The 27,841-nt window shown below is 45.3% G+C and overlaps 1 protein-coding gene across 1 annotated transcript; it reads right to left on the bottom strand.

The window, feature by feature from the left end:
* Positions 1–91: 91 nt before the first annotated feature.
* Micos10 (mitochondrial contact site and cristae organizing system subunit 10) lies at positions 92–27,361 on the bottom strand. The gene is made up of 4 exons (XM_005081053.4): positions 27,175–27,361; positions 2,109–2,156; positions 1,304–1,413; positions 92–323 (listed from the first exon to the last, which is right to left on the bottom strand). Exons 1-4 carry the CDS (start codon positions 27,236–27,238, stop codon positions 315–317), a joined length of 231 nt encoding a protein of 76 aa, XP_005081110.1. The 5' UTR covers positions 27,239–27,361; the 3' UTR covers positions 92–314.
* Positions 27,362–27,841: the final 480 nt, after the last annotated feature.

Raw genomic sequence — 27,841 nt, 5'->3', positions numbered from 1 at the left:
ACATGCCTGATTGTGGCTTCAAGAGGTCACAGAGTCCACAGTGAGGCCAAAGAGAATCCTCCTGCCACACAAAGGAATGAAGGCCTTGCGATGAGCTTCCCATTTCTAATTTATTTAAGATCACCTCCTTACAATTTCCAAAGAGAAAATACAAAAGAAACAGACTTGGTTTCACACACATAAACAGTGGCTGGAGTTGAAAGCCATTGCTGATGACACTGTCATAGGATGTCAGCACACTCCAGGGCACTTCAGTATTCCTGAGGAATAAACATGGTTTCTCTTTCCTCCCGCTGGGATGTTCTCAGCATAAGTCACTGTTCCTACAAAGTGAGGACATTCAGTTAGAACAGGCAGGAGACATTCTGGTACCACTGGATGCTGCCTAAGTCAGACCCTAGGACCAATGACTCCAAACAGCCAGCTTTCTGCTATCTGTTTCCCAAGCAGAGGCTCCAGCCTGAGAGGGAGAAGACCACAAGGGGCAGGCATGACCAGACAGTCAGCTGTGCTCCAGGAGGTCGAAGGTGAGTGCCAAGCACAGGTGACCAGCAGCTGCTGACTCCGGTACTGGCAGGCCTCACCTCTAAGATTCTTCCCCCCTTGCTGAGTGAGGATACAACACCTCTCTCACAATCCACTGGGGAAGTGAGGAAAAAAAGACTATGAGCAAAGTCCCCAGGGTGGTGCACAGGACCCAGCCTGTGCTTGGCCAGCAGTTATCACAACAGGCTGTATAAGCCCCCAGTGGGATTTTGTTCCTCCGTGTGAGAAGGATGACAACATCCAGGCACAGACTCAAGTCCAAATGAAGTTACAAGGCCATTCATTTTAGAGCAGCATGTGCAAGGCTGCAGAAAATGTAATATTTTCCACAGAACCTCCCAGCCATTAAATATCTAATACGCATAATCACCTCTGATCCATCATCCAGGGCAACTCAGCTTGAAACAATGGAAACACTCACAACAATGGAAAGACCCAATGCTCTGCCTGCGCCCTGCTGCTAGGAAGGTGAAGAAGCCAGAAGAGAGGAACAGCCTGTCACCAGGCTGGTGTGCCACTCAGCTCTCCTGAACTGACATTGACAGGAGCACTGGCTGCTCTTACAGAGGACCCGGGGCCCAACACCCACTTGGTGGCTCACAACCATCTATAACTGCAGTACCAGGGGATCTGATGTCTCTTTTCTACCTCCATGGGTACCAGCATGCACAAGGTAACACAGACATACATAAAACAATAAAATTGGTAAAAGTGTGAAGAATTCTGCAAGGCAGAAAACTATCAATTCTGTACGTACTTTGACATATTTCCCATGCAGAAGATACGGAGCCTGCAAGTCATGCTGACAGTTGGAGTAGGCCATTCCTAATCCCACGCCAGAACCAAAGGCTAATGGCCACATTCTTCCTATTGAGCATAAAGAGAGAAGTCCAAACAGGGAGTTGTTAAGATAAAGCATCCACTCAGCATGTGTGCTTAGCATTCACAAACCCTTAGTAGACACCATGTTGTTGACTGACAGACAACAGGCCACCACACACAGCACTGTAATCCAGCATGTTTATTAAGTGCCTGGGCTGCTAAGTTTGATGCAAACAACCCAGTCAGTCATTACTTGTGCATCTGAACTAGTTCCTTAACCTTGACAGAAGGAACATGTTTGTAAAGTGTTTGAATTATTAATTTCACCAACATTCATAAACTTTGGTCTGTAAACCATGGCGTTCTCTAGTTCCTATCCATGTGATTTCTCCATGGAAAGAGGTCAAGGTGACCTGTTTGGCTTCAAGTCAATACTCAAACTTAAGTTTCCCAAGGAGACTCAGGAAGAAGCAGGGGCACTCCTGGCCCACTTGCCTTTATTAGCAGCAAGCCACCTACTGGGTCACTTTAGAAATATGTGGGCATGTGGACTGGCCAGCATGACATGCAGGCTTTAGAAAGAATGCCATGTTTAAGACACTAGACAACCCTGACTCATTGCCCCCAGGGAACACTGGAGATGTCCAACCCATGCAGACTCTGTCTAGCTCATTTTACAATGAATGGGTTGGCAGCGTTTGTACAGACACTTTAGTGAGAAGTTGGTAAAAGTCACTTACTTTTAAAGAAGGTGAGTGAGAAAATAACTCCTAATCCAAAACCAGTACCTGCAAAAATGGCAGAGAGTGTTACAGTGCAATAATCCACTGACCCAAACAAAGGCTGAACTAAGATTGTTTCCAAACGAACATTACAGAACAGGCTACTTTTTTATAACTTGGAAGTCTGTTTTCTCGCTGCTAACCTTTCTCATTGTCAGGGACACTGCAAATGCCTCCAGTCCTCACAAAAGAAAATGAGAAACTTTATTCCCTATAGTTTTGTCCTTGAGTGTTGCAGGGTGGCAGTGAGGGAGGGGACGGTTGCAGACTCTTCTACACCTCACACAGGGAGTCACTAAAAAGCTCCCCTTGTCACTTCATTCCTCCAGGTGATACTTATATTAGAACAAGAAAGAATGATTCAGAACAATTTCCAAAGGTTGCACTACCACGCAAGTCTCTGTGTCCAGACAGAGGGAGAAGCGCTTCCCTTTGTCAGAGCTGGAGGTCCTATCCTAAGCCCTCACAAGACAGGCAGGGCATAGCATAGAGCTACATCCCCAGCCTCGTTAACACCCCACTCTGAATCTCAGCTTGCAAAAAGTTCCAGCATTTAGGGTAAGTTCAGTCAGAATTTGTCAAACCCTAGTTCTGATGCCAACTTCAAAATTTCTGCTTAAACTACACATAACCTACATCATTATTTTCTTTTAAAAGAGAAAAGGATGCAGTATATCTGTGAGTAAACTGAAACCCAACTTAAATAACAATGTTGATATAATCACCCAGGTGTTCTCACTTGCACATAAGCGTACACAAATTTACTTCACCACGGCCAAGCTCTGGCTGTCTTCCTTTTCAGACCTACAGACCACACATTCAGTTCATGGACTCTGGTGCTCTGTGTTAGTTTTGAGACAGAGTCTGGCCATTATAGCCCAGGCGGTCCTCCAATTCTCAATCATCCTCCCTAGCTCTGCTGGGATTACAGGCTGCACCACCATGCCAAGATTATTCTGAAGTTCTGTGAGTCTGCTCAATGGCCCAGCAGAACCTTGAACCATCCACTTTATGAGTACTCCACATAAAGTCCTGGCTCTTCCAAATTTGTGCCACACTAAAATCTGGTGGGTTTTGTTGCTGTTTTGCCTTTTGAAGCAGCATCCTGCTAAGCAGCCTTGGCTGGCACGGTACTTATTTTAAGAGTCCCGCCTGCCCTTAGCCTCTGAGCGCTAGGATTACAGGTGTGCACCACACACCCAGCTTTGTGCTGTTGAGATTCTAAGCTTCCTCTTACTGGGCTGAGGATATGGCACAGTGATACAGCACCTACCTAACTTGCACAAGGCCCTATTTTCAGTTTCTAGGATATCACATACATGCACAGAGGCAACCACAGAGGGAAGAGAAGAAGGGAGAAACAGAATTCTCTAGGTAATGCAACACAAACACAAAACCTCGGAGTACTCCTCTTCTTCTTCTTCTTCTTCTTTTTTTTTTTTTTTTTTGAGACAGGGTTTCTCTGTATTGTTTTGGAGGCTGTCCTGGAACTCGCTCTGTAGACCAGCCTGGCCTCGAACTCACAGAGATCCACCTGCCTCTGCCTCCCGAGTGCTGGGATTAAAGGCATGAGCCACCACTGCCCAGCAGGAGTACTCTTCAAACAAGCTAACTTTTCTGTTCTGAAGAAGAAAACCTCAACATGAGTGATCAAGGTATGTATTTTTGACCCAGGAACTCTTTGTCACCCATGCACAATTTACCTGGTGTTAGATTTAGTAAAGTACACATGCTAATCATGCAAAAATAGTTTCTTTTTATTCATTTATTTATTCTTCTGATGTGCATGTACTCGTTTATATGTGAAGGCCAAAGAACAACCTCAGGTATTGTTCTTCAAAAACCATCAGCCTTTTGGTTTTTGTGGGTTTTTTTGTTTTGTTCGTTTTTTGGTTTTTCAAAACAGGGTTTCTCTGTGCAGCCCTGGCTGTCTTTGAACTCACAGTGATCCACCTGCCTCTGCCTCCCAAGTGCTGCAATTAAAGGCACGCACCATCACTGCTGCCTAGTTCAGCAAACTGGCTAGAGCCCAAGGGATCCTCCTGACTCTACCTCCTGTGCTGGGATTATAAACATACCTCCAAAACTGGACTTTTATTTTTCAATTCAGGTTCTGACGACTGAAGTCAAATCCTCATGACTGAATGGCAGGCTAGCCTGTAATCATTATGTAGACCAGGCTGGCCTTGGACTCACAGAGATCCACCTGCCTCTGCTCCCTCTGCTGAGATTAAAGACTGCAGGTAGTGGTGGTGTATGTCTTTAACCCAACACTCAGGAAGCGGAGGCAGGAGGAGTTTGAGACCAGTCTGGTTTATAAAGTGCATTCCAGGACAGTCAGTTGTTATACAGAGAAACCCTGTCTCGAAAAACAAAAACAAAAAACAAACAAGCCATGAACCACCATGCTCAGCAGGTTTTTGATCATTCTACCTTGATGTGTTTCTTTCATAGACAGACAAGTATAAAACATGTGACAACAACAGACTGCATGTATGGTGGTGGTAGCATAGATTTCCACGGAGTTGAAGCAGGAACCAGCAGTGAAAGAAGAGACCAGAGAAAGGCAAGGCCAGGAGACAAAGCAGAATTCCCAGGGACAGACCTAGCAGATGCTCCTGTACAGAGCTAAACAGGACCCCACACCAAGAGGCTGTTCAAGGTGCATTCTCTGCAGCAGCAAGCCTAGGGAGAAAAAGGGAAAACAAAGCACCCCGGGTGTTTCTAAAGAGAACACCTCAAGCAGGCAGCTCAAGTGTTCCAGAAGCGTCCCTGTCATCACAGCAAGGGTCAGCCCGCTGTGCTTTACTGCAGCTGACCTTCCAGTGGAGTGTGAGGTAGAGCTGGAAGAAGGTGCTATGAATGATTCTGACCCTAGGAATAGGTTCAGGCCTGGGACAATGCAGGCATGCACGTATGTGTCTGGAGGTGGTTCCTTCAATTTTAGCAAAAACCAATTTTAAATCTTAAAAAGAAAATTAGTCGGGTGGTGGCACACACCTTTAATCCCAGCACTTGGGAGGCCAAGGCTGGCAGATCTCTGAGGTTGACGTCAGCCTGGTCTACAGAGCAAGTTCCAGGACAACCAGGCCTACACAGAAAATCTGTCTCAAAAAAAAAAAAAATTAAAACTAGAGATTACAGAAATGAATATAAAGGAAATACTTTTACTACACAATGTGTTTGTATTTTAAGCTAAATGCAATAAAATACATTACCAGGAATAAAAATATTACCAGGAATGGTGGTCATGCCTGTAATCCCAGCAGAGGCAGGAGGATCTCTGAGTTCAGACCAGCCTGGTCTACACAGTGAGTTCCAGGCTAGCCAGAGCTGCATAGTGAGACTGTGTGTGTGTACTCATATTACTGCCTAAAAACAAACAACAAAACACCAAGAGAAGAAGAACTAGCTAAGATTAATTCATTGTTGATGAAAAAAAAACATTCTAAACAAGTGTAGCCTGTACACACCATGCCTGGAACCTACAGTGACAGCCCAGGAAGGATTCAGACTCACCCAAGCAAGCTCCCGTGCTCTACTTTTACCTGTTTTCACTGTGCTCTTAGGCCCACATGGCTTTGGGCACAGACACTTGCCACAGTGTTAGAGCCACCACAGCAAGTAATGTGTTCCTGAGGTTTACAGCAAGAGTCACCTTGTTTATGCCTAAGTACAAAGCATGATGAAACAATGAAACCACCTAGGATGCACTTCTAAGAATACAGTGGAACAGCTGACACATACTGGTTACAAGGCTGGTCTCTATGCCATGTGAATTCTAACTAAAATCAGCTATGGCACTACTCAATAGATCCTATACTATTTTGGTGCCAAATTTAAAATGCATTATCTGAAAATCAGTATGCCACTCCAATTTCCATTTAGAAAAATCATGGGAAGGTGGTATGCCAAGGCTGGTCTAGTAAGCAGCCAATCGAGGTTGGCATAATGAAAAGGAAAGGGAATTAACGCTGAAAGTTACTCATGAGTACCCAGCACCACTTTCCAAGCAAAGTCTATTTTCCTTTATGGTGTGAGTCATTCTGCCTGCAGGTATGTCTGTGCGCCATGTGCATGCCTCCTGTCCATGGAAGCCAGAAGAGGGTGTGGATCCTCTGGAACTGCTGTTCCAGATGGTTTTGAGATGCCATGTGAATTCAGGGAATCAAATCTGAACACAGTCCCCCAACCCCAAGAACAACTGGTGCTCTTAACCACTGAGCCATTTCTCCAGCCCAAGAAAATTCTTTTAAAACAATCTTTTCAGTTAAGATAATACAAATTGCAACTATGGGAAAGGAAGACAAAAGGATCAGGAATTCAAGGCCACCCTTAGTTACAATAGCAAACTCAAGACAAGTCTGAGCTACATGAGACCCTGTCTCAAAAACCAAAATGACCAGGCAGGTGGTGGTGGTACAAGACTTTAATACCAGCACTAGGGAGGCAGAGGCAGGTGAGCCTCAAAACAAAACCGAAAACTACCTTCTATGGTAGTACACCCTTTGTTCTCCAGATGTAGAAAATAACTTGCCCAGAACAACCTATTGCTTACAAAGTAGTCAAATAGGACCAATTCTGCCAGTCTTATTATGCCACTGTCCCCAGGACATACAGACACAGGATTCTCCTCTATTTTCAGTCCACCAATACTACTTTCCAAAGGAGATTGGACTGTAAAGTTAGATACAGTTAAAACATGAGCCATGCTCTCCATGCAACAGCCTACAGTGCTAGGCAACCATGTTAGTAACAAGCCCACACAAAGCCAACAGGGCTTGCTCAGAATCCTTCCCAGAATTATCTTACCACACATGTCGCTCAAACTAGTCTGCCTGGCAGGATTGATCCAAGAACTTCAGAGGATGGAAGCCACTGCAATGATACACCAAGCCCAGGAACCTGCTGCTATGGTTTGCTTGGTTTACAAAATGGCAGAAGGTTTGGTTTTGTCAAGGCAACTTGCCTCACCCCTTGCAGCTGGAGGGTAAGACAGAAGATCGGTTCTGTGAATGAGGCTCAGAGGCAGGCCAGTGAAAGCAGGTCGACCTACAACCAGTGATTCTGTATGTCTCTATTTGGAGACAAGTTTTTGGCAAGGGAATCAAAAGCCCAGAGGAAACTATTTCGGCTTTTTCTTGTTCCTTTGATTCCATGCCTGTCTCTTCCATTTTTCCCAAGGAAGGAAAGCTCAACACTTCCTAGCAGCAGACCACAAATGATGCTCAGCCCACTACCAGCACCACTCAGTCAAAAGATGAGACATGCCCACACCATCTCAAGAGTCCAGATGTAAACCCTGCCAGCCAGCCAGCTCCTGCCAACCCCACTTATCTGAAAGTATAAGCAAGCTCAAAATCCCAGGCAGATAAGTCAAACCCAGTTCTCGAAGAACCTTCTCTGAGGTCATAATTAAATTGGGCTGCTACATTTTTAATTCAACAGTGACTCTGTCACCATTTCTGTATTTTTAAGATACAAATTAACATGACTACTCTACATGAAAAAGGATTTATCTTTTTCACCTGTAATAGCGAATTTGCAGTCAGAGATGACAACAGTGGAATGCTGATGAGCTCTACAGAATCAAGCCCTCGCTCGCTCCCTCAGTTCTCTTTGAAAAGGCAGCATGCTGCTTCAAAGCCAGTCCCACCTGGCCCGGGACAGCTCTGCAGCTGCTTCCACTCAAGACTGGCACCTCTAGGCCAGGTTTAAGCTTTAGAACAATACAACAGGAAAGGTTTGCCTTACAATAAAAACAAACCAACACGGAAAGAGAAGAGCCTTCTCTGCCGTTGGCCACTTTTTCTTGTTGTTGCATGACAAGCTCTTTCGGAGGGAAAAGCCAAGGGGAAAAGTACAAAGCATTTTTCACCTCCCCCTGGAAGCAAATATTTAACTATGAAATGCAGTTTATATAACTTTGCCTCCCCTGTTCAGGCACTTTCAAAAGTCCATGCTGTCTGAAATGACAAAGAACCCTCAGGTACAGAGTGGGAGGCTTATCAGCACACATCTCTGCATGGCAAAGAGGGACAAGGGGAAAAAACAACAGAGAAGCCTTATGGAATTGACATTAGGCCCAGAGCCCAAGTTCTCTGCAGCCTTTTCTTTTGGAGAGGAAAAAGAATTGGCACAAATTCTTTCAAAGATTATTCCAAATCATTCTAACCATGCAAGCTGAGGAGAGCCTGGTGCCCAGGACGGTGTTAGTAATTGGCAAAGAAACACTTTCACCAGGGTGGAGCAGTTCCTTAACTGGTCATCTATCTGGTACTGGATTGGTTTTATTTTTGGGGGGGGGACGGAGTGTTGTTGTTTTGGTTTTCTGAGACAGGGTTTCTCTGTGTAGCCCTGGCTGTCCTGGAACTCACTCTGCAGACCAGGCTAGCCTTAAACTCAGAGATCCACCTGCCTCTGCCTCCCAAGTGCTGGGACTAAAGGTGTGCCACCACTGCTCAGCTTGGTACAAGTCTTTAAATTACTCTTGCATGCGCACGCACATGCGCATGTGCGGTGTGTGTGTGTGTGGCAGGTGGATCTCTCTGAGTTCAAACACAGCCTGGTCTATAGAGTGAGTGCCAGGACAGGCTCCAAAGCAATACAGAGAAACCCTGTCTCGAAGAAAAAGAAAAAAAAGTGTGTGTGTGTGTGTGAGAGAGAGAGAGAGAGACAGACAGACAGACAGACAGACAGACAGACAGACAGACAGACAGAGACATTGTAGGATTTTATTACTTATTATTTTATGTGTTTGGATGTTTTGCCTTCATTTATGTATGTGCACTAAGTGTATACCGGATCCCCTGGAACTGGAGTTACAGATGACTGAGACCCACCACCATATGTGGGTGCTGGGAACCAAACCCAGTCCTTTACAAGAGTAGTAAGTGCTCTTCCCACTGAAGCATCTCTCCAACCCGACACTGATTAACAAAAGGAATAGAAGATGCAATTCCCATCAGCCACACACATGGTACAGATTTATCTTATGCCTAAGTGCATGTGGAAGCAAAACTTAACGGTACCAAGTGCACTCTGTATGTCATCACTGGATAAGCACAGGGTGAACCGTATGTTGGAGGTCACTGTGAGCACTTCTAGCTAACAGCAACTTCAGTTTAGATGTAGAAGAATCTGCTCCTAGGCTACAGATTAAAGCACAGCTCCTCATCACTGCAGATAAGGAAATAACCTGTAGGAAGCCCTAGGCAGGTGCCATAATCTGACTGGAAACTGCTTTCAGTGCCAGTCTCTGCACAGAAAAAGCTGGAGCAACACATGAACGAGAAAGAACAAAAAGTCACACAGAAACTCACTCTAGGACATTTCTTTGTTGTTGTTGTTTTATTTTGTTTTTTTGAGACAGGGTTTCTCTGTATTGTTTTAGAGGCTGTCCTGGAACTAGCTCTGTAGACCAGGCTGGCCTAGAACTCACAGAGATCCACCTGCCTCTGTCTCCCAAGTGCTGGGATTAAAGTTGTGCGCCACCAACGCCCGGCTTTCTAGTACATTTCTTTAAAAAAAAAAAAAAAAAAAAAAAGACTGAGCCTGGAAATAGTGGGGCACACCTTTAATCCCAGTACTTGGAAAGCAGAGCAGGTGGATCTCTGTGAGACTGAGGCCAGCCTGGTCTATCGAGTGAGTTCCAGGACAGCCAAAGGCTACACAGAAAAACCCCAAACAAACAAATCACTGGCTGGGGGAGAGCCTGGCTAAGAGCACTGGCTGCTCAGGTTATCCCACACAAGACCATCTTGGGGGATATATCACAGATTCTTTATATTTACCAACAACACAAGAAACTTCTTAAATGGCCATTACTAAGACCTTGGTGTGCATTTAACATTTTAAAAAGGACTCACTGTTCATAAGCTTGGAACCAGTGTAGTTATCAAAGCTAAAACAATCTGTATCTAAAAATTAAAACCAGAAAGCAACTCCACTTGATTTTGTATAGCTCATTTCAGTACTATGAGGAAAAACTCATGTACTACACTGGTGGCTTACAAATGTGAAAAGCTACAGGAATTCCCCAGTCTTTATTTCCTAGGTGCTCTATGTCCAACAATGGATGATAAAAATAGACAAGAGTTAAACACAGGAGAACTACACTGACAGTGGCACAGTGGCCCCAGGGCAATCTCCAGCCTTGGGTCAATTTCTTTACCAGGCCCAGCATCAGTCCGCTCAGGCCCAGCAAGAACAGCATTGCAGTCTCTAGTGCTGCCCGGTGAAGGATTCAGTAAGTAGTAGTAAGTTTGTCATTGTTCCAATGAATCTAAAAGATGTCAAAAACATAATAGTTAATCCTGTTGTGGAGTACAACTCAGGAGGTGAAGGGAAAAAGGGGAAGGGGGAGGACGACATGGGACACTGTGTGTACAGTCTTGTTATGTCACTCTGACTAGCTGGCCTTGAACCTCAAACTCAAAAGTGCTGGGATTATATATTGTGCACCACAACACCCCAATTTTCTTTAGAAAGATAACACCTTCAGCTTTATTGTTCAGCTGTATCACTTTGCTTTGAAATGTAATAAAGATTTTCCTAGCATTGTCTTGTTTAATAAAATAGTATTTATACAGTGAAATGGGCTGAAACAAATTGACCTATTTATAACGGGTACATTTTCTTGTCAATCACATTTCTATTGAGACTATTACAGCCAAAACCACTTGTTACTACAGAACAAATAGTGTACTTTTAAAAAAAGAACACTTGGGACAGACTTCAGTGAGAATCACATTTCCAAGAAACATTCCTGATTTATGAAAGATGCTCTAAGCCCAACTTCTATGAGAGAAAAATGCAGTTATAAGTCAGCTCTAAATGGAGCTACTTAATCCTCTAAGGCAAAGACTGGCTGTCCCAAGTGTCCACAGGTGAATGCCAAGTCCTATGAATTCGCCAAGAAAAGATGCCAGTGCCAGACCAAAGTCCAAAAGCCAGTGACTGAGGCCGTGTTGGTCAGCTTCTCGGAAGCCACTCTTGCTTCGGGCTCTGTAAGAAGGACTCAGAAGGAGGCTGTTTCATGGGATTTTTCAGGAACATCTATCTGCATGGGCTGTTTGGGAAATGTCAATCACTGGGATTCTAACCAGAGCAGTCAGCAGAGAGACAGAGGGCGTGGTCTTCTGGGGGAACTCAGAAGGCCTTTAAAAGCAGTGCCTAGAGAACACACCTCAACTCAAGCATCCACAGTCACAGCACCTCAAGAAAACGTAAAGAAATATGGCTGTAGACATTGACTGACATGCAACTAAGTAATTCCCATATGGAAATACTATGTTGGAAAATGAGAAGTAGCTTGAAGATTCATTATTAAAGAGAGGCTGGGAAAAGCAAAGCACAGAATTAAGTTTAGATAAACACATTAAGTGCTCTCATACTGATGGGTGTGCCTTGGTTCTAACAGCAATACTGAACGTTGCACCAACCTGAAAGCTTAGTATGACCCCATCCCTCAGGAAGAAAGAAACGATTCAGAGGGGTTAAGTGACTTAAACACACACACCTGAAAAAGTACAACTCAAACATAGGTTGCCTGACTGCACACATCCAGGAGAGCAGATGAGACCAGAGGGAAGGGTCAGATCTACAGGAGCCCTTAGTTCTGGAGGCAGCAGACATTCCTGAAGAGGTGTTAAAGGAGTAACATGGCTGAAACTACACCTGGTTCATCTGAGAGAGGTGTGGGAAACAACCTGGAGTGCAAGAGATGCTTCACTAGCAGAGTTGCACAACCTAACAAGTGACAAGTGTGTTGTGCATGTGTGGAAAAGAGAGAGCTGCTCACAGCAAGACAGTAACTGCAGCAATCCCCTTAACTGTGACCAAGTTTTCAAAACACCTACATTGGACTGGAGAGATGGCTAAGTAGTTAAGTGTACTGATTGCCCTTCCCACATGGCAGCTCACAATCTGTAACTCCAGTCCCAAGGGATCTAACACCCTCTTCTGGCCTCTTCGAGCACCGAATACATGTGGTATACAAACATAACCAGGCAGAACATCCATACACACAAAATAAACATCCATAAAAATTTTTTAGATCTATATTGTATTCTTTGAATTGCACAGTTGCAGAATGAAAAACGCTCACTAGGTAGACATTTATATTCCTGGATTCAATTTCCTCACCTAATCTTTATAATAAACTTCTATAAGCCCCATTTGAGAAGAGAAACCGAGGCACAGCAAGATTAAATACTTGCCCTCTATCACATGTGGGTAAACAGGTAAATGTTTAACCATTATAACCAATTTAGACTCAGCACAAGAGACTAACCCTTTCCAAAAGATTCTGATCAGTAATTTGGACATTTCCTTAATTATACAAACTAAATGCCTACTGTGTGCTGTTCTAAGTTCTGGGAAATGACATCTCCACATACGTGCACTGTCCACTGTTGAGATGGACAATGGTCAGAAACTGGAAGCATAAGGAGCTATGGCAGAAGGAGATGAAAGTCAACTATCAGGGACTCCCTGCTGCTAAGTTATTCAGCTGGAGGGAGGAGGTGAAGCAACTGGCCTTCCTGTCATGCTAACCAACAGCTGTGGCCTCATGGCGGCTGCCCGTTGAGCAATGGGGAAGCAGAAGAGGGCTCACAATGGGGAAACCATCACTAGGCGTACACTTTACACAGCTGACACTGGCAGAATGAGGACAGTTAAGAAGCACCATAAAAGATGGAGACAGCAGTTAGGGAAGCCCCTACAGCAGGCGACAGGATCCAGACTTTAGAGTTCCCTTCTCAGAAGCAGAATGGTTTTGTGGTACTGCTCCTCTTGGAACCCAGGGACTAAGTAGTTGGGCAAAGCTATTCCCCTGAGTTACACCCCAGGCCCTTAGAGCAGTCTGCAGCTGCTCCTGCAACTTACATTTTTCTGTCTGTCCTCGACAGCTCTCCTTCTCCCCTCCAGCATTCCATGCTAGGCAAAGGTGGAACCTGCTTTTAAAAGCAGACAATTCAGCCAGGCGTTGGTGGCGCACGCCTTTAATCCCAGCACTTGGGAGGCAGAGGCAGGCGGATCTCTGTGAGTTCGAGGCCAGCCTGGTCTACCGAGCGAGTTCCAGGACAGTCTCCAAAACAATACAGAGAAACCCTGTCTTGAAAAAACAAACAAACAAAAAAAGCAGACAATTCAAGGTAAAGCCAGGCTTTGGTAGCACTAAGAACTTCTGAGAATCAGCAGTGGTTGCCCCTGGTGTCACTAAGGGATCTTGAGGGAAGGACATAGCAGAAAGTCTCCTGGACAAAGATCAAAGAAGACGGCAAAGGGACAAATGTTTTCTTAAAATACATTAAAAAATTTGTGTGTGTACATTCAAATGTATGAGCCATGTTCCTGCCAAGCCAGAAGATGGCAACAAATCCCCTGGAGCAATAGTTACAAGTGTTGTGACTTGGGCTCTAGGGAGTGCCCTTAGGTCCTATGGGTTTTTTTTGTTTGTTTGTTTTGGGGTGGGGGGGTTTGGTTTGATTTGGTTTTTCCAGACAAGGTATGTCTGTGTAGCCCTAGCTGTCCTGATATTTGCTCTATAAACCAGACTAGCCTCAAACTCAAGAGATCCACCTACAGTCAGGCAGTGGTGGGCAGACCTCTGTGGTCTATAGAGGGAGTTCTAGGTCAGTCAGCTGTTACACAGAGAAACCCTATCTAAAGCCAAACAAAACAACAACAACAAGAAACAAAGATCCACCTGCCTCTGCCTCCCAAGTGCTGGGCATGTGCCACCACACCCAGCTGAACTTGGGTCCATCTTTTAGGCCCCAGGAGAGATGTTTCTGGCATGAAGAGTTTTTGAACTTCATACTCACAGAGGTGACTGCAAAGGTGTTAGATGGACCTGCCTCGACTTCAGGACTTCTGTGAGCAGTGGCATTTTCTTGCTGTCAAATCTGCCATGGGCAGGGTAAGGTGAAGAAATGACACCTCCAGTTTTTTTCCCTGGCAGAGCTCTGCCACCCTTAACTGCCACAACTCTACAAGTCTCAGAACTAAGCTCTCCAAGAAAGAACCCAAGAATGCAGTTCTCATACACTAGGGGAAAATACTCTAAAGTAGAAGTTAGAAACAGATACAAAAGTCAAAGTTGTACTTAGAATAGAGCCTCTTTCTGAAAAGCTAAGGTCAGTGACTTTTATTCTGAGGTGAAGACAAAATTCTACAAGTAACAGATTTCAATGTCATCAGCTAAATGATAAGAAGAACCTGGCCATTTTCTGAGACAAATCTTCCTATTGAGTGAAAGATGGAGCTTAGTCACGTGCTTGTTTCAAATCTAGGAAGAAAGAAGTTTGAGTGGCATAATTTGTACAAGTTCAGACAAGAAAGGAGGAGAAGCAGCAGCACTTGTTTGAACTCACACTTTGTCAAAGTGCTGTGAGAAGAAATCTGTCCACCATTACGTCAGCACACTGCAAAAACAATAGATGAGCTAGGTGGTGGCTCACCCCTTTAATCCCAGCACTCGAGAGGCAGAGGCAGACGGATCTCTGTGAGTTCGAGACCAGCCTGATCTACAAAGCAGTTCCAGGACAGGCTCCAAAGCAATTCAGAGAAACCCTATCTCAGGGGGGGGAAAAAAAAAAGGAAGGTATCATCTTTGGGTAGGAAGATAGCTCAGTGGGCAAAGTACTTGCTGGATAAACATTAAGACCCTAGTTCAGGTGCCCGCACCAACACAAAGGGATATGGTAGCAGTGCATGCCTGTGATCCCAGGGGAAGGAGGACAATCTCCAGTCCCTAGGTCAGCTAGTCTGCGTTGCACAGCAGGGAACAAGAGACTCTGTGAAAGGTAAGGACCAATGTAAGGTTGTCCTCTAGAAACACATGTGACACACATGTGCTTACATTCATGCACATGAACAAATACAATCATACACACATAGATTTTTTAAAAGGATTTTTCTTTCTTAAAAGATTTATTTATTACAGTGTTTATTTATACAGTATTCTGCCTGCATTCATATCTGCATGCCAGAAGAGGGCGCCAGATCTCATTACAGATGGTTGTGAGCCACCATGTGATTGCTGGGAATTGAACTCAGGATCTCTGAAAGAACAGCCAGTGCTCTTAACCCCTGAGCCATCTCTCCAGCCCACATATATAGATTTAAAACATTCTCATTTCCATATTTTCTTTCATAGTCTGAATTTTCATTGTTTGCCATTATCACCCCTTCCTCCTCTCTTCCCCAGCAAGTCCCCTGCAACTTTCACATCTTTTGTGTGTGACTCACTGGGTTCAATTAGAATCTCTTATGCAAGCATGGACTGGGAATATAGATGCTTAGTGGTAGAACACTGGTCCAGCACACATGAGAATCCATTCCCAACCCCAGTACCCCCTCCCCATACACGATTGGGGCCAGCAAGGTAAAGGCAATTGTTGCCAAACCCAAGGACCTGAGTTTGATATACCAGAACACACACAGTAGAGAGAGTAGAGAACCAATTCCCACCAGTTGTTTTCTAACCTCCGCACTCGCTCGCAAACATGCACAAACAACACAATAACGTAAAATTTTAAGGTTCTGACATATGTACATGCCTGTGCAGCCACACAAACACCCACCTAAAACCCACAAACACCACCATCACGAGTACTCCTCTGTGACCTGTTCTTCCCTCTCCCCTTAGCCTCTTGAAATCATTTACCTACTTCCTTTCGTTTTACTGCAGAGCATATTTTCTAGAATTTTATATATAACTGGAATTGTAAGCCAGAGATATAACAGTGAATCCCCTCTATTACTGAGTTTCTCAGTATAAAGCTGGTCTACAACTGTTGGTTAGCTACTCCTCAGCAGGCAGACATCTGAGCTGTCTTCAGTTCAGGGCTGTTAGGAATACTCCTGAGTGTGTGTGGACGTGTCCCAGTTCCTCATGGCTACACCACTTTATAAGAAGCCGCTGACATTGGGCCACGGCAAACCTACCAGCACGTTCCCACCGGTGGTGAACAGCGTCATATCCTGCCTTTATTTCAGTGACACTACTGTAAAACTTGTAAAGCCTGGTGATTTTAACGGCTTGGCGGTGGATCTCAGAAACTTACCACACCTTTCCCCTGTGACTGCGGACAGAGCTGTCCTTTCCTGTGCTTAGTTACTGTGAGTAAAATTCTTTTCAAGCATCCTACCACAGTTTTTCTTTTAATTCAGAGTTCCCCATATGCTAAAACAAGTCCTCTGTCAGCTACATGCACTGCTAAGATCCTCTCTTGTTTTAAGGCTTTAAAATCTCCAGGTGTCTTTCAGAAATCAGTTTAAAATGTGAACAAGTCCAATGTATCTTGTCTTTGTTGGTGCTGTTCTCTGTGTCCCTACAACCTTCTCCGACCTCAGGTCATGCAGACTCCTCTCTACTCTTCCTGCTGAAGGCTTTGCAGCTTCAGCTTTTACACTGCAATCAGCCCCATTCTGTCTGTGTGGACACAGCTGTTCCTGCAGTTTGTTGAAAAGATTTTCCTTTTCCCCATTAAACTGTGTGTGTTAAAAATGAACTGGCCACACATTCCTGGCCTATTTTAGACTCTGTACTATTCTGTGTGTAGCCTTCCTCCAATACCACCCTGCTTTGTACTTAAGCAGGGTAATTAAGTTCCCAGCTGTGTTCTTGTTCAAAATTACTCTGCTAACACCTGTAAGCCCAGCTCAAAGCCAGCCTGGACTACAGTGAGACTCTGTCTAAAAACAAACAAAACAACAATAAAAATCCCTTTGTAAATTTGAACTGGTTATAACTTTGCATACATTTTATTTTAATTTTGGATTTATTTTATGGGTATAAATATTTTGCCTGCATGCAAGTATGTGTACCACCTATATACCCAGTGCCCAGTGAGGTCAGAAGAAGGGATTGGGTCCCCTGTAACTGGAGTTATGGATGGTTGTGAGTCATCATGTGGTTGCTGGGAATCAAGCCCAGGTCTTCTGTAGGAGCAACCAGTGCCCTTAACCACTGAGCCATCTCTGCCGTCCCACAGAAAGACTGTAAGTCAGAAAGTGCAGCTCAGTGATAAGCACAGATGCAGCAGGCATGCACCACAGCCTAGGGTTTGATAACATCCAAATCCAAACCAACACATCCACCTCTGAATTCCTGCACAAGCTTTAAATGTTGTTCTCTCAACAGAAAAACAAACAAAACCAATAGTAGCAGGGTGCGGTGGGACATGTCAATGATCCCAGCATTTGGGGAGACTGAGGCAGAAAATGTGAGATAGAGGTCACAGGGACTCACAGGTGAGCCACAGCTACAGAGTAAGACCCTTTCTCAAAGGAGAAGAGATGATCAATCTCCCTGTGTCTAGTTAAGGAAAAGAAAAGAAAGACAAACAGGTAAACTGTCCATGTATCAAACATGGCAGCAGCGGGTAAGCATCCCGTTACTGTGAGCTGCTTCTTGCCTCCCTTGGTCTCAGAGCAGCTCCAGTAGGATGATGCCCCAACATTTCACTAGGGGGTCAACAACCACGGTAAAAATATTACCACACCAAACAACTTCTATAAGTAAATATTTAAATTTTTACTTGGACTCAATCCTGAAATACACTTGCCAAAGAAAGCATTTCAGCATATTTACTAATAAACTGTTTCAGGCCACATTTCAGGAAAGCATAAAACCACAACAGAACAAAATTTAAATGTTTTCAAGTCTCATATAGCGCCTAATTACATTATTCTGTAATGCCTGCAGGAAATTCTTCAGCAAGATCGCAATGTCCATGAGTGGCACTGCTGCTACAAACAGAAAAGTTTGCTCACATTGCTTTGAAAACCATACAGCAAACAAAGCATGACTACCAATTTAACAGGGGCTAATTTGAAACCTGAACTATAAGAACCAAGAGCCTTTCAAGTATTTAGTTTTGCCTGACTCATGCTTCACAAAGAGCCAGGCATCAGCTTGCAAACCTGGGGTACCCAAAGGCATTCCCTGGTGAGCCACCAATGCTATGGTAACCCAAACTCATCAGATGAACTGGTACTTTTTTTTTAAATGCACTGGTACTTTTAAGAAAAACATGGATCTGCTTTTTTTCCCATGACTTCATTCAATGGCTTCTTTCAGTAAAATGTTTAGTAAACAGCTTTAAACAATCAAAGTAGATTTGATTATTGGCTCTGCTGGCTAAGCAAGAAGCAGGTCAGGCTGAGTCTATAGTGTCCTGCTTTTCGAGCAACAGGAGGAACAAGGTCAAACCCTCTGTTTCCATGAACAAAACAACGGGCAACTTCCACCTCTGAGTGAGAAGCAGATGACCCACTGCAGCCATGCTACAAGCCACCAACAGTCACATACAGGTTCAGTCACCACTGTCTTAGGTCAGCCTGTCACCCATGGGCTCCTGAGTTCTGTTGTTCACCTCATCCTCTCAGCCGAACTTTACCTTAACACACTAACCCATATCCCCACTTTCCCTTTGTCCCCAACCCCCTGCCAATTTATCCTCATGTGCTTGAGTGACCCTTCTGAGATCTGAGATCTACCATGTTCCTCTTAAGGCTCAACAGTCAATGAATTTCCTCAATGCTAAGCTGAGCCACCACACAAGCCCGCAATCCCACTCTAGGTACATACCCGAGAGAAAGGAAAACCTTTGTCCAATAAACCTTGTCACTTAATCATAGCAACATTATTCAGAACAGCCAAACGTATTAACAGGATTCTGGAGGACAGCCCTATAAGTAAAAGCACTTGCTGTTCAACTCTGGCAACCCTGGTTCTGCTTGCTGACACCCAGATAAAAAGGTGGCCATAGTACCAAACCAGCATTCTTTTGGCAAGATGGAATACAGAGGCAGGAAAATCGCCCAGAAGCCTCCAGCAGGCCAGCAAGTCTGGCTTCCTCAGTGATGCAGCAGAAGAAAGAGAGATTCTACCTCAAACCAGGGCAGAAGAAGAACTAACTCCTGAAACTCCTCTGACCTCTACAAGCACTGGATGGTGCCCACATTCTCTCACATACAGTATAAACAACTTACATGAATAAAGAACAACAGATGAACTACCCCACTACTACTTATCGTTTATAACAAAAAATAATGAAATACTGGCACACACTACAACATGGATGTATTGTGAAAACAAATTGGACTTGAGAAATGGCTCGGTGGTTAAGAGTGTGTGCTGCTCTCATACAGGACCCAAGTTCCCAGCACCCACATCAGGCTGCTCACAATCACCTGTAACCCTAGCTCCCTCTCCCTGCCTGCCCTCTTCTCTCTCTCTCTCTCTCTCTCTCTCTCTCTCTCTCTCTCTCTCTCTCTCTCTGTCTCTCTGTCTGTCTGTCTGTCTGTCTGTCTGTCTGTCTGTCTCTCTCTCTCTCTCACACACACACACACTCAGAAATAAATCATGAAGGAGCAAGAAAACATCAAGTGAAATGCCCCACACGCCAATGACCAGATGTTGTGTTGTGTTTCTGTTTTAAAGATAAGAGTCTTGCATTGTAGCTCATGCTGGCCTTGAACCCCAACCAATTCTCCACATTCTGCCACTTGAGTGTTGGGATTACCAGCATGAGCCACCACACCCCATACCACAAGTTGTGTATTTTCATTCTGCAAAATGTCTGCAATAGCTGCTGGGGCTGGGCTGGGGACTCCAAATGGGTGTCAGGGTTTCTGTTGGAGGAACAAACACTCTGAAATGAGGCTGAGTATGGTTGCACAATTCTGTGAATAAATACTTTAAATAGAACTAATAGTGCCTAAAATTCTCAACAAAGTATGTTTTAGATTTTGGTTTTGTTTTCGAGACAGGGTTTTTCTGTGTAGCCCTACCTGTCCTGAAACTCACTTTGTAGACCAGGCTGGCCTTGAACTCACAGACCCACCTGCCTCTGCCGTCCAAGTGCTGGAAATCCACATTTTAATAGGTGTAAAGACTCCTCTCAACTACCTCCTGCACCCTACCTTTCTGGTCTCAATTCGGATCCCTCCCCTGAATGAGCTCTTTAACACCCTCCCCATGCCTCTGGCATTAATAAATAGTAGCTACAAGCATGGTCTTAGGGAAGCAGACAAAAGGGCTTGAACACACTCTTGGCCCCTATGGGCAGGCACCCATGTCCTCATGGCAGAAATGTGAGTACAGGAGCTGAGGAAGACTGCGTGCTGAGTACAGTTAGGAGCTGACACTGCTGCTGCCCATTACCACCATGGGAGGACCCAGATTTTTTTCTTTCCTTTTCTTTCTTTCTTTCTTTTTTTTTTTTTTTTTTTTTTTTTTTTTTTTTTCGAGACAGGGTTTCTCTGTATTGTTTTGGAGGCTGTCCTGGAACTCACTCTGTAGACCAGGCTGGCCTCGAACTCACAGAGATCCGCCTGCCTCTGCCTCCCGAGTGCTGGGATTAAAGGCGTGCGCCACCAACACCCGGCTCTTTCCTTTTCTTTATTTTCCCCGAGGCAGGATTTCTCTGTGTGGCCCCTGCTGTCCTGGAACTCACTGTGTAAACCAGGTGGGCTTCAAATTTAGAGATCCACCTGCCTCTGCCTCCTGAGTGCTGGGATTAAAGGTGTCACCACTGCCTGGCTCATATTCTCTCTCTAACACACAATCCTTCTCCAAATGCACCCTCTCAATCTACATAATCTCAAGATGAAATGCCACGCCCTTCTTTCCCAGGACCTCAATATGTGTGCATCCCCCTCCACTCCCACGGCTTATCACAGTGACTAGTGTTAAACTATTTAAGGAAGTACTCTTTTATTCTATTTGATTTTTGTGACAGTGTCTCATTTTGTACCCTATCAGGCTGGTCTTGAAGGTCTGTCTCTGCCTCTATATACACTCGAACATGCACCAACACACATTCACACGCACACAAAAAATGAATCATCTCCCTTGCAGTCAAGAGTGGTAAAGCCAAGTTGAGGACACCAGCTCTGCAGGACCAGAATAACCTCCCCCAGTCCTGGGTAAAACAAGACTGTGTGCCTGAGCTGAGTGGTGGTGCACACCTTTAATCCCAGCACTAGGGAGCAGAGCAGGCGATCTCTGTGATGAGACCAGCCTGGTCTACAGAGTGAGTCCCAGGACAGCCTGGGCTACAAAAAGAAACAAAAACCAGGAACAAAACAACTGTGTGTCTTTTTCATACTCTCTCTGCCACGCAGCTTGTGCACAGGATAAACCACTCAGCATATAAAAGGAAAAGGAGCAGCACAGCGCTTCAGCTGAGTGGAGAAAGAAAACCAGAGCATCCCATAAATCTGATAACTTAAAAATAAACCCATGAAATTAGCAAAAACCATTAATGACGCATTCACATAAAACTAACGGAGCATGCCATTCATAAAGATGCAATATTCTTCACTCCTTTTTAATTTCCTGCAATAAGGCTCTGGCTCTTCTCTTAAAGCAACATCCCCCTGCTTGTTTAAATACCAGATCGTTCAATGTTCTATGCTCTCACGTGACCACTCCCAAACATTTCTTATACCACTTTTTATTTTCTTTGTTTGAGATATGGTCTTGACATTTAGGCTTGACTAGCTTGGAAATTACTATGTAGACCAGACTAGATTTGAACTTGTAGTAATCCTCCTACTCTGCCTCCCCGGGCTTTAACACTAATGTAAGATCTCTTAACCATAACTTATGTCCAACAAAGAAACAAAAGTTGGGGTTTTTATGGTTTGTGTGTGTGTGTGTGTGTGTTGTTGTTGTTGTTTCGAGACAGGGTTTCTCTGTGGCTTTAGAGGCTGTCCTGGAACTAGCTCTTATAGACCAGGCTGGTCTCAAACTCACAGAGATCTGCCTGCCTCTGCCTCCCAAGTGCTAGGAATAAAACTTGGTTTAAAATACAACAACAACAAAAGAAAGAAAGAAAGAAAGAAAGGAAGGAAGGAAGGAAGGAAGGAAGGAAGGAAGGAAGGAAGGAAGGAAGGAAGGAAAGAAAAGAAAAGAAAAAAGGCCTTTAATCCTAGCACTTGGGAGGCTAGGCTCTGTGAGATTGTGGCCAGCCTGGTCTACAGAGTTAGTTCCAGGACAGCCAGAGCTAAACACAGAAACCCTTTCTCAAAGAAATCAAAACAAACAAACAAACAAAAGAACCCACCGTTTGCTGTTCTTGCAGAGGACCTGGATTTGTTCCCAGCACCCAAGTGGGTGGCTCACTACTATCTGAAACTCCAGCCAATCCAACACTGTCTTCTGTGGAAAGCCACACTCAGTGATCCATACAGGTAGACACATACACAAAAATATCTTTTTAAAAACGGGTGGAGTGAGCCTGGCGTTGGTGGCGCACGCCTTTAATCCAAGCACTCGGGAGGCAGAGGCAGGAGGATCTCTGTGAGTTCGAGGCCAGCCTGGTCTATAGAGTGAGTTCCAGGACAGCCTCCAAAACAATACAGAGAAACCTTGTCTTTAAAAAAAAGGGGGGTAGAGTGAAGTGGGACTGGAAAATTGGCTCTGCATTTGCAGGTTTGTACATACAAGTGCAGTACCCAAGGAGGTCAGGAGAGGGCGTCACATCCCTTGGAGCAGGAGTTAGATAGAGGAGGCTGTGAGTATATGGAGTTGCTGGGAACCAACTCGGGTCCTCTGAAAGAACAGTTGTGCTCTTTCTTGACTGCTGAGCCCATCTGCAGTCTAAAGAACACCAGTCCCCACAGGGTTTCTCTGTTTTTCTCAGTTTCTCTAACTCTGTAGACCAGGCTGGCCTCACAAGTCAGAGATCCACCTACCTTTACCTCCCATGTGCTAGAATTAAAGGCGTGCACCACCACCGCCTGGCTAAGAATGCTTCTTAAAAGTGCCCAGTTGTACAACACTTGTACTAATAACAGTGCTCTTGCAGCTGGGGGCATAGCTCCGAAGTGGAATGCAAGGCCTGATTCCATCCCCAGCACTGGGAGCTCCCAGTGGCTGCCATCCAATCACACACAGTGGCTTCTTCATTGCAGTCTGCCAAGCCAGAGCAAAGTCATCAAAGAGAACTGAGAACTACAGTGGCCCTTTCCTCCTGCCTGCATGGTACCCACATGTCAGTGCAGACTGACCCCGACACCATACCCACACGTCAGTGCAGACTAACCCCCTGACACTGCATCTCCACTGAGAGGTACTAGGAATGCTCTTGGCAAGGAGGCCCAGAGAGCACCGCGACACTACCACCTATGGGAATAGGAGAGAGAGCTGCAGAGGAGCAGTTCTTCAGTCTAGGAACCATGCCTCCTCTCCCTTATGCTCTTTCTCTGAGCCCACTGTCAGTGGATCAGCCCACTCAGAATCTCAACTCTGGCACCATTTCTCACGTGTTACTGGATCATGTCCAAACCCCACCATGAGAAGCGCTCGGGAGGCAGAGGCAGGAGAATCTCTGTGAGTTCGAGACCAGCCTGGTCTAAAAGCTACAGAGAAACCCTGTCTCAAAAGAAAAATAAAAAGTGACTGAAATCATGGCTTATCCTCACTGAGATCTGGTATGCTCTTGGACGAGAGATCAGTCCTATCTTGTCAGTGTGATGAGGCTCATCTGTACCCTTGTGTTTTACTTCCAAATGCTGATCAAGCACTTTGCCAACAGGCCAGGAAAATGGCTCATTGGGTAGACATGCCTGCTGCCAAGCCTGGTGACCTGAGGTAAACCCCAAGACCCACACTGATGTCTACAAGTTGTCCCACCGACTTCCACATAAACTTTCAAATTTAAAAACCAAAACAACTGCCATGAAGGAAAATTCCAACCTTGGTGCTATCCTCCTAAGAAATGAAGACAGCTAACCTGATGAGAAAGAATAGACAGACAATCAATCGCCTTAACTGAGTTCCTGTTCTACAAAGAAGACCAGCTGGCTTAAGAAATGTTTTCATGTGCTTAAAAATACTCACTTATGCTGGACGTGGTGGCACATGCCTTTAACCCCAGCACTCGGGAAACAGAGGCAGACATATCCTGTGAGTTTGAGGACAGCCTTGTCTACAAAGCAAGTTCCATCGAAACCCTTTATTGAAAAACAAAAAACCCAAAACCAAAATAAGCTCATTCATGTTGTACCACAATCTAGAGGACCTGGTGGTGCTGAGGCAGCTGAGGCAGGGGTCAGGAGGAGGCTCAGAAAGATCAGTGATTCAAGGCCCCATCTCACTTCAAGTTTGAGGTCAGTCTCCAAAGAGTTTAACTTAAACTTTAAAAAAAAAAAACTACCCAATCCAAGCCATTGTACAAAGGTCCCTCGATGGAAAGGCTCTGCTACCCTCTTCACTTCAGGCTCTGCAGCAGAAACGACTGCACTGAGCTCCTCTGTCTGTTCTGACACTGTCTAGCCTGACTTCATTATTCCACATCTGTCTGCCCCACCCCTAGCAGCACCAAACTCACCTCAGATGCCTAGCATCATGGACATATTACTACCACCAACTCCTGCACATGGACCAGCCTGCAGTCAGTACTAAGAACCTATAGATCTTCCTCCTTGAGGTTTCTGTGGAGGTGGGTGTTTGTTTTTGGGTCAGGATCTATCTATGTAGCCCAGGCTGGCCCCAATCTAGAAGAGATCCACCTTCCTCTGCCTCCTCTACTGGGTTTAAAGTGTGTGTCACCATGCCCAGCTCCTCTAGTTTTCTTTTTCTTTCCTTGTTATTGGAAGTCATAGTGATCCTCCTGCCCCTGCCTCCAGAGTGTTGGGATTAAAAGGACAAGAAATGTCTTTTTGTTTTGGTTTGGTTTGGTTTTTCGAGACAGGGGAAACTTCTTATCCTTTTAGGTTAAATCTCCATTTCAGGTTGAGGAAGAGACTTTAAGAAAAACAAAAATAAAAAAAATAGTGAGGATGAGGAAGAAAGTGGGAGACTCCAAAGATTGTTCTAAACCCCTTTATCATACTGTTTAAGAACAATGTTGTTATATATCAAACTGCAAGCCATTAAAGATAATTTATTTTCTGCTTGTTTTGTTTTTTGTTTGTTTCTCAAGACAAGGTTTCTTTGAAAGCCCTGGAAAAATATTATTTTGGACTAGAAGGAGGGTTACGTGGTTAAGAGTACTTGTTGCTATTGCACAAGACCCAGGTTCAATTCTTGACTCCATAACTGTCTATAACTCCAGTTGTAGCAGATTCACCACCCTCTTCTGACCTCTTTTGGCAGCAGAAGTACACGATGCACAGACATACATGCAGGCAAATGACTCATACACATTAAGTAATAACATTTTTGGCCACTTCTAGAGTAACTCATTTCTAATAACAATCCAATCCATTCAATCCTCCCAAGACCCTAAGATAGCAATAATTACTGACAATTTAAAACCAGGAAAACATGGCCAGGAGTTGGTGGTGCCGGCCTTTAATCCCAGCACTCGTAAGGCAGAGGCAGGCGCATCTCTGTGAGTCCAAGGCTAGTCTGGTCTACAGAGCAAGTTCCAAAACAAACAAACAAACAAACAAAAAATAGGAAAACAGGCACAGGGTACTTAGCTGACTTGCCCCCTGTGATAGAACTGGTCAGGGCTAAATCTGGGAGCTACAAAGTAACTGTGATTAGATCTTTCATGTATTGATTCATCCTGAATAATTTCTACACTACACTTTTCTGGAGTTCAGGGAACAACAGTGAGAAAAACAGAAAACACACCTCATTTCACTGGGTTTAGGATTTTATTCTTTCCTGATATTGTCCTCTAAGGATATAATCCCAAATTCTCTTAAATAGATTTCTGTGCAATAAGTATAAAATATGAACCTATGTGTGATGGCACACACCTTTACTCCCAGCAGTGATGAAGCAGAAACAGGCAGATCTGTTAGTTCAAGGCCAGCTAGGGCTATAGAATGAGACCCTGTTTCAAAAGGAGAAAAAAAATTGCAACAATAAATGTTAGAACAAAATAAAATTCTGGGGGGACTGGGGAGATAGCCTTAAAAGCATGAGGGCTTGAACGCAAATCCTCAGCACCTAGGCAAAAATCCTAGTGCTGGGGAAGGGGAGCGGGCAATCAAAAAAAAAAAAAGAAAGAAAGAAAGAAAGAAAAGAAAAAGCTCAGTTGACAGTCAGTTTAGGCAAATTGGTGACTTCCTATTTCTTTCAAAACATAAGTTACAGCCGAGAGTGGTGGTACAAACCTTTTATCCCAGCACTCCAGGGGCCGTAGCAGAGGTCTCTGAGTTTAAGGCTAACCTGAACAACAGTTTTTCTGGGTTACATGCTGAGATCTGGCCTACATACCAACCCCTGCAGACATAGGACACACACACACACACACACAGAAAAGATGTGAAGAAGGGTGATCGGTAACGAGCTCGAGACGGGAGCTAGGAATCCCAGGGGAAATTCTCAACTAAGCCACAGATAAGCAATGCGATTCCAGTCAAATTCCTTCACCGGACTCACAACTCACAACATAGAAATGCGCGAGCCACCGCGCTAAGCAGCGCGCCTAACACTTGTACCACGCTAAAGTGGGATGCCCTCGGTCCTCCTTCCCCAATTCCATGACCTCATAAAGTGTTTCGTCACAGAGCGCGTGTGGAAAAGACAACCTGGAGTAAGGAGGGGGCTGCAGTGACCAGGCTCTTACTGGGGCAGCTCTACCGGAGCATCCCCACCGTCTCCAATTTCAGACCCGACACAGTCGGTTCACGTACACCAGGTCCCGCATGACAGCAAACCCCGCCGCGGCCAGGCGGAGGCTAGAAAACGCCCCTATGACCTTCTTCCGAGAGCAGTGTCCTCCCGGCGGGGCAGCCAGCAGCGTGAGCTCAGGCAGGCTGCTCGCCCGGATCGGAGGACATGTGGTACGGAGAGGCAAGGCTGCACGGCGCGCCCCGCACTCTTTCCCACTCCCAGGGCGCCGCTGCGCCCCCGGGCCCGCACCTCCTCCTACCCCGGGGGCCGCACGCGCCGCCTGAGCTGACAAGTCACCTGTCGGCCGCCCGCAGCTCAGCGCGCACCGCGGAGAGGCAGCAGGCCGCGGCATGACCCCTGCGGCTTTCCATCCGTGAGCGGGCCGCTCGGCTCCGGATGGAGTCTACCAGGGAGAGGGGCGCTCACCTAGCTTCACCACCGTGTCGGCCATACACCGGTCCCACTTTCTGCCGAGGTCGGACTCCGACATGTTCCCCACAGGCAACACTAGGGCTTTTCAAGGCCGGCCCCCGCGCTCAGCCTGGTCACAAATCTCGAGAGAGCCGGCCTCCGCTGTAGGCTTCCGGCAGGAGCCGGGGCTCCAGGTATCGCGAGATTACGTATGTCTTCCGTCTCTTCCGGTTTTCGTCGCTCTGTCGTCAAGGTGACAGGTTGCCTGGAAGCCGGAGGTGACCCTGACCTTGGAGCTATACGGAAAGGTAGCGAAGACGGACTGCTTTCTGATTGTGTTAACACCCCAGTCCAGAAGGCCGTTCCTCGCCCGTGTTTCGCATTTGTGTATATTTTGGTCATCTCCATCCCTGCTACGCTCTGTCATCCCGCATCCCATACCCTCTGAACCTCCTCTTAACAAGCCCCCCTTTTTTTCATAGGGCTCATTGAGGGTTTTTTGTTGTTGTTTTCTTTTTCTTTCTTTTTTCCTCGGTTTGTTTGATTTTTGTTCTTTTGGATTTTTCGAGACAGGGTTTTGGAGGCTGTCCTGGAACTCGCTCTGTAGACCAGGCTGGCTTCGAACTCATAGAGATCCGCCTGCCTCTGCTTCCCGAGTTCTGGTTGATTAAAGGCGCGCACT

Source organism: Mesocricetus auratus, unplaced genomic scaffold (assembly GCF_017639785.1).
Source record: "Mesocricetus auratus isolate SY011 unplaced genomic scaffold, BCM_Maur_2.0 Super-Scaffold_100014, whole genome shotgun sequence".
Taxonomy (NCBI): Eukaryota; Metazoa; Chordata; class Mammalia; order Rodentia; family Cricetidae; genus Mesocricetus; species Mesocricetus auratus.
Note: the sequence above shows the minus strand (reverse complement) of the source record. Positions and strands in the feature narration are given on the sequence as shown.

What these genes read in the sequence shown, in the direction of transcription:
- Micos10 (XM_005081053.4), bottom strand. Translation starts at nt 27,238, where the DNA reads ATGTCGGAGTCCGACCTCGGCAGAAAGTGGGACCGGTGTATGGCCGAC. An exon ending in CGACACGGTGGTGAAGCTAG is followed by an intron (nt 2,157 to 27,174) that starts GTGAGCGCCCCT and finishes CCATTTTTGCAG; the next exon opens with GTACTGGTTTTGGATTAGGA. An exon ending in CTCACTCACCTTCTTTAAAA is followed by an intron (nt 1,414 to 2,108) that starts GTAAGTGACTTT and finishes TATGCTCAATAG; the next exon opens with GAAGAATGTGGCCATTAGCC.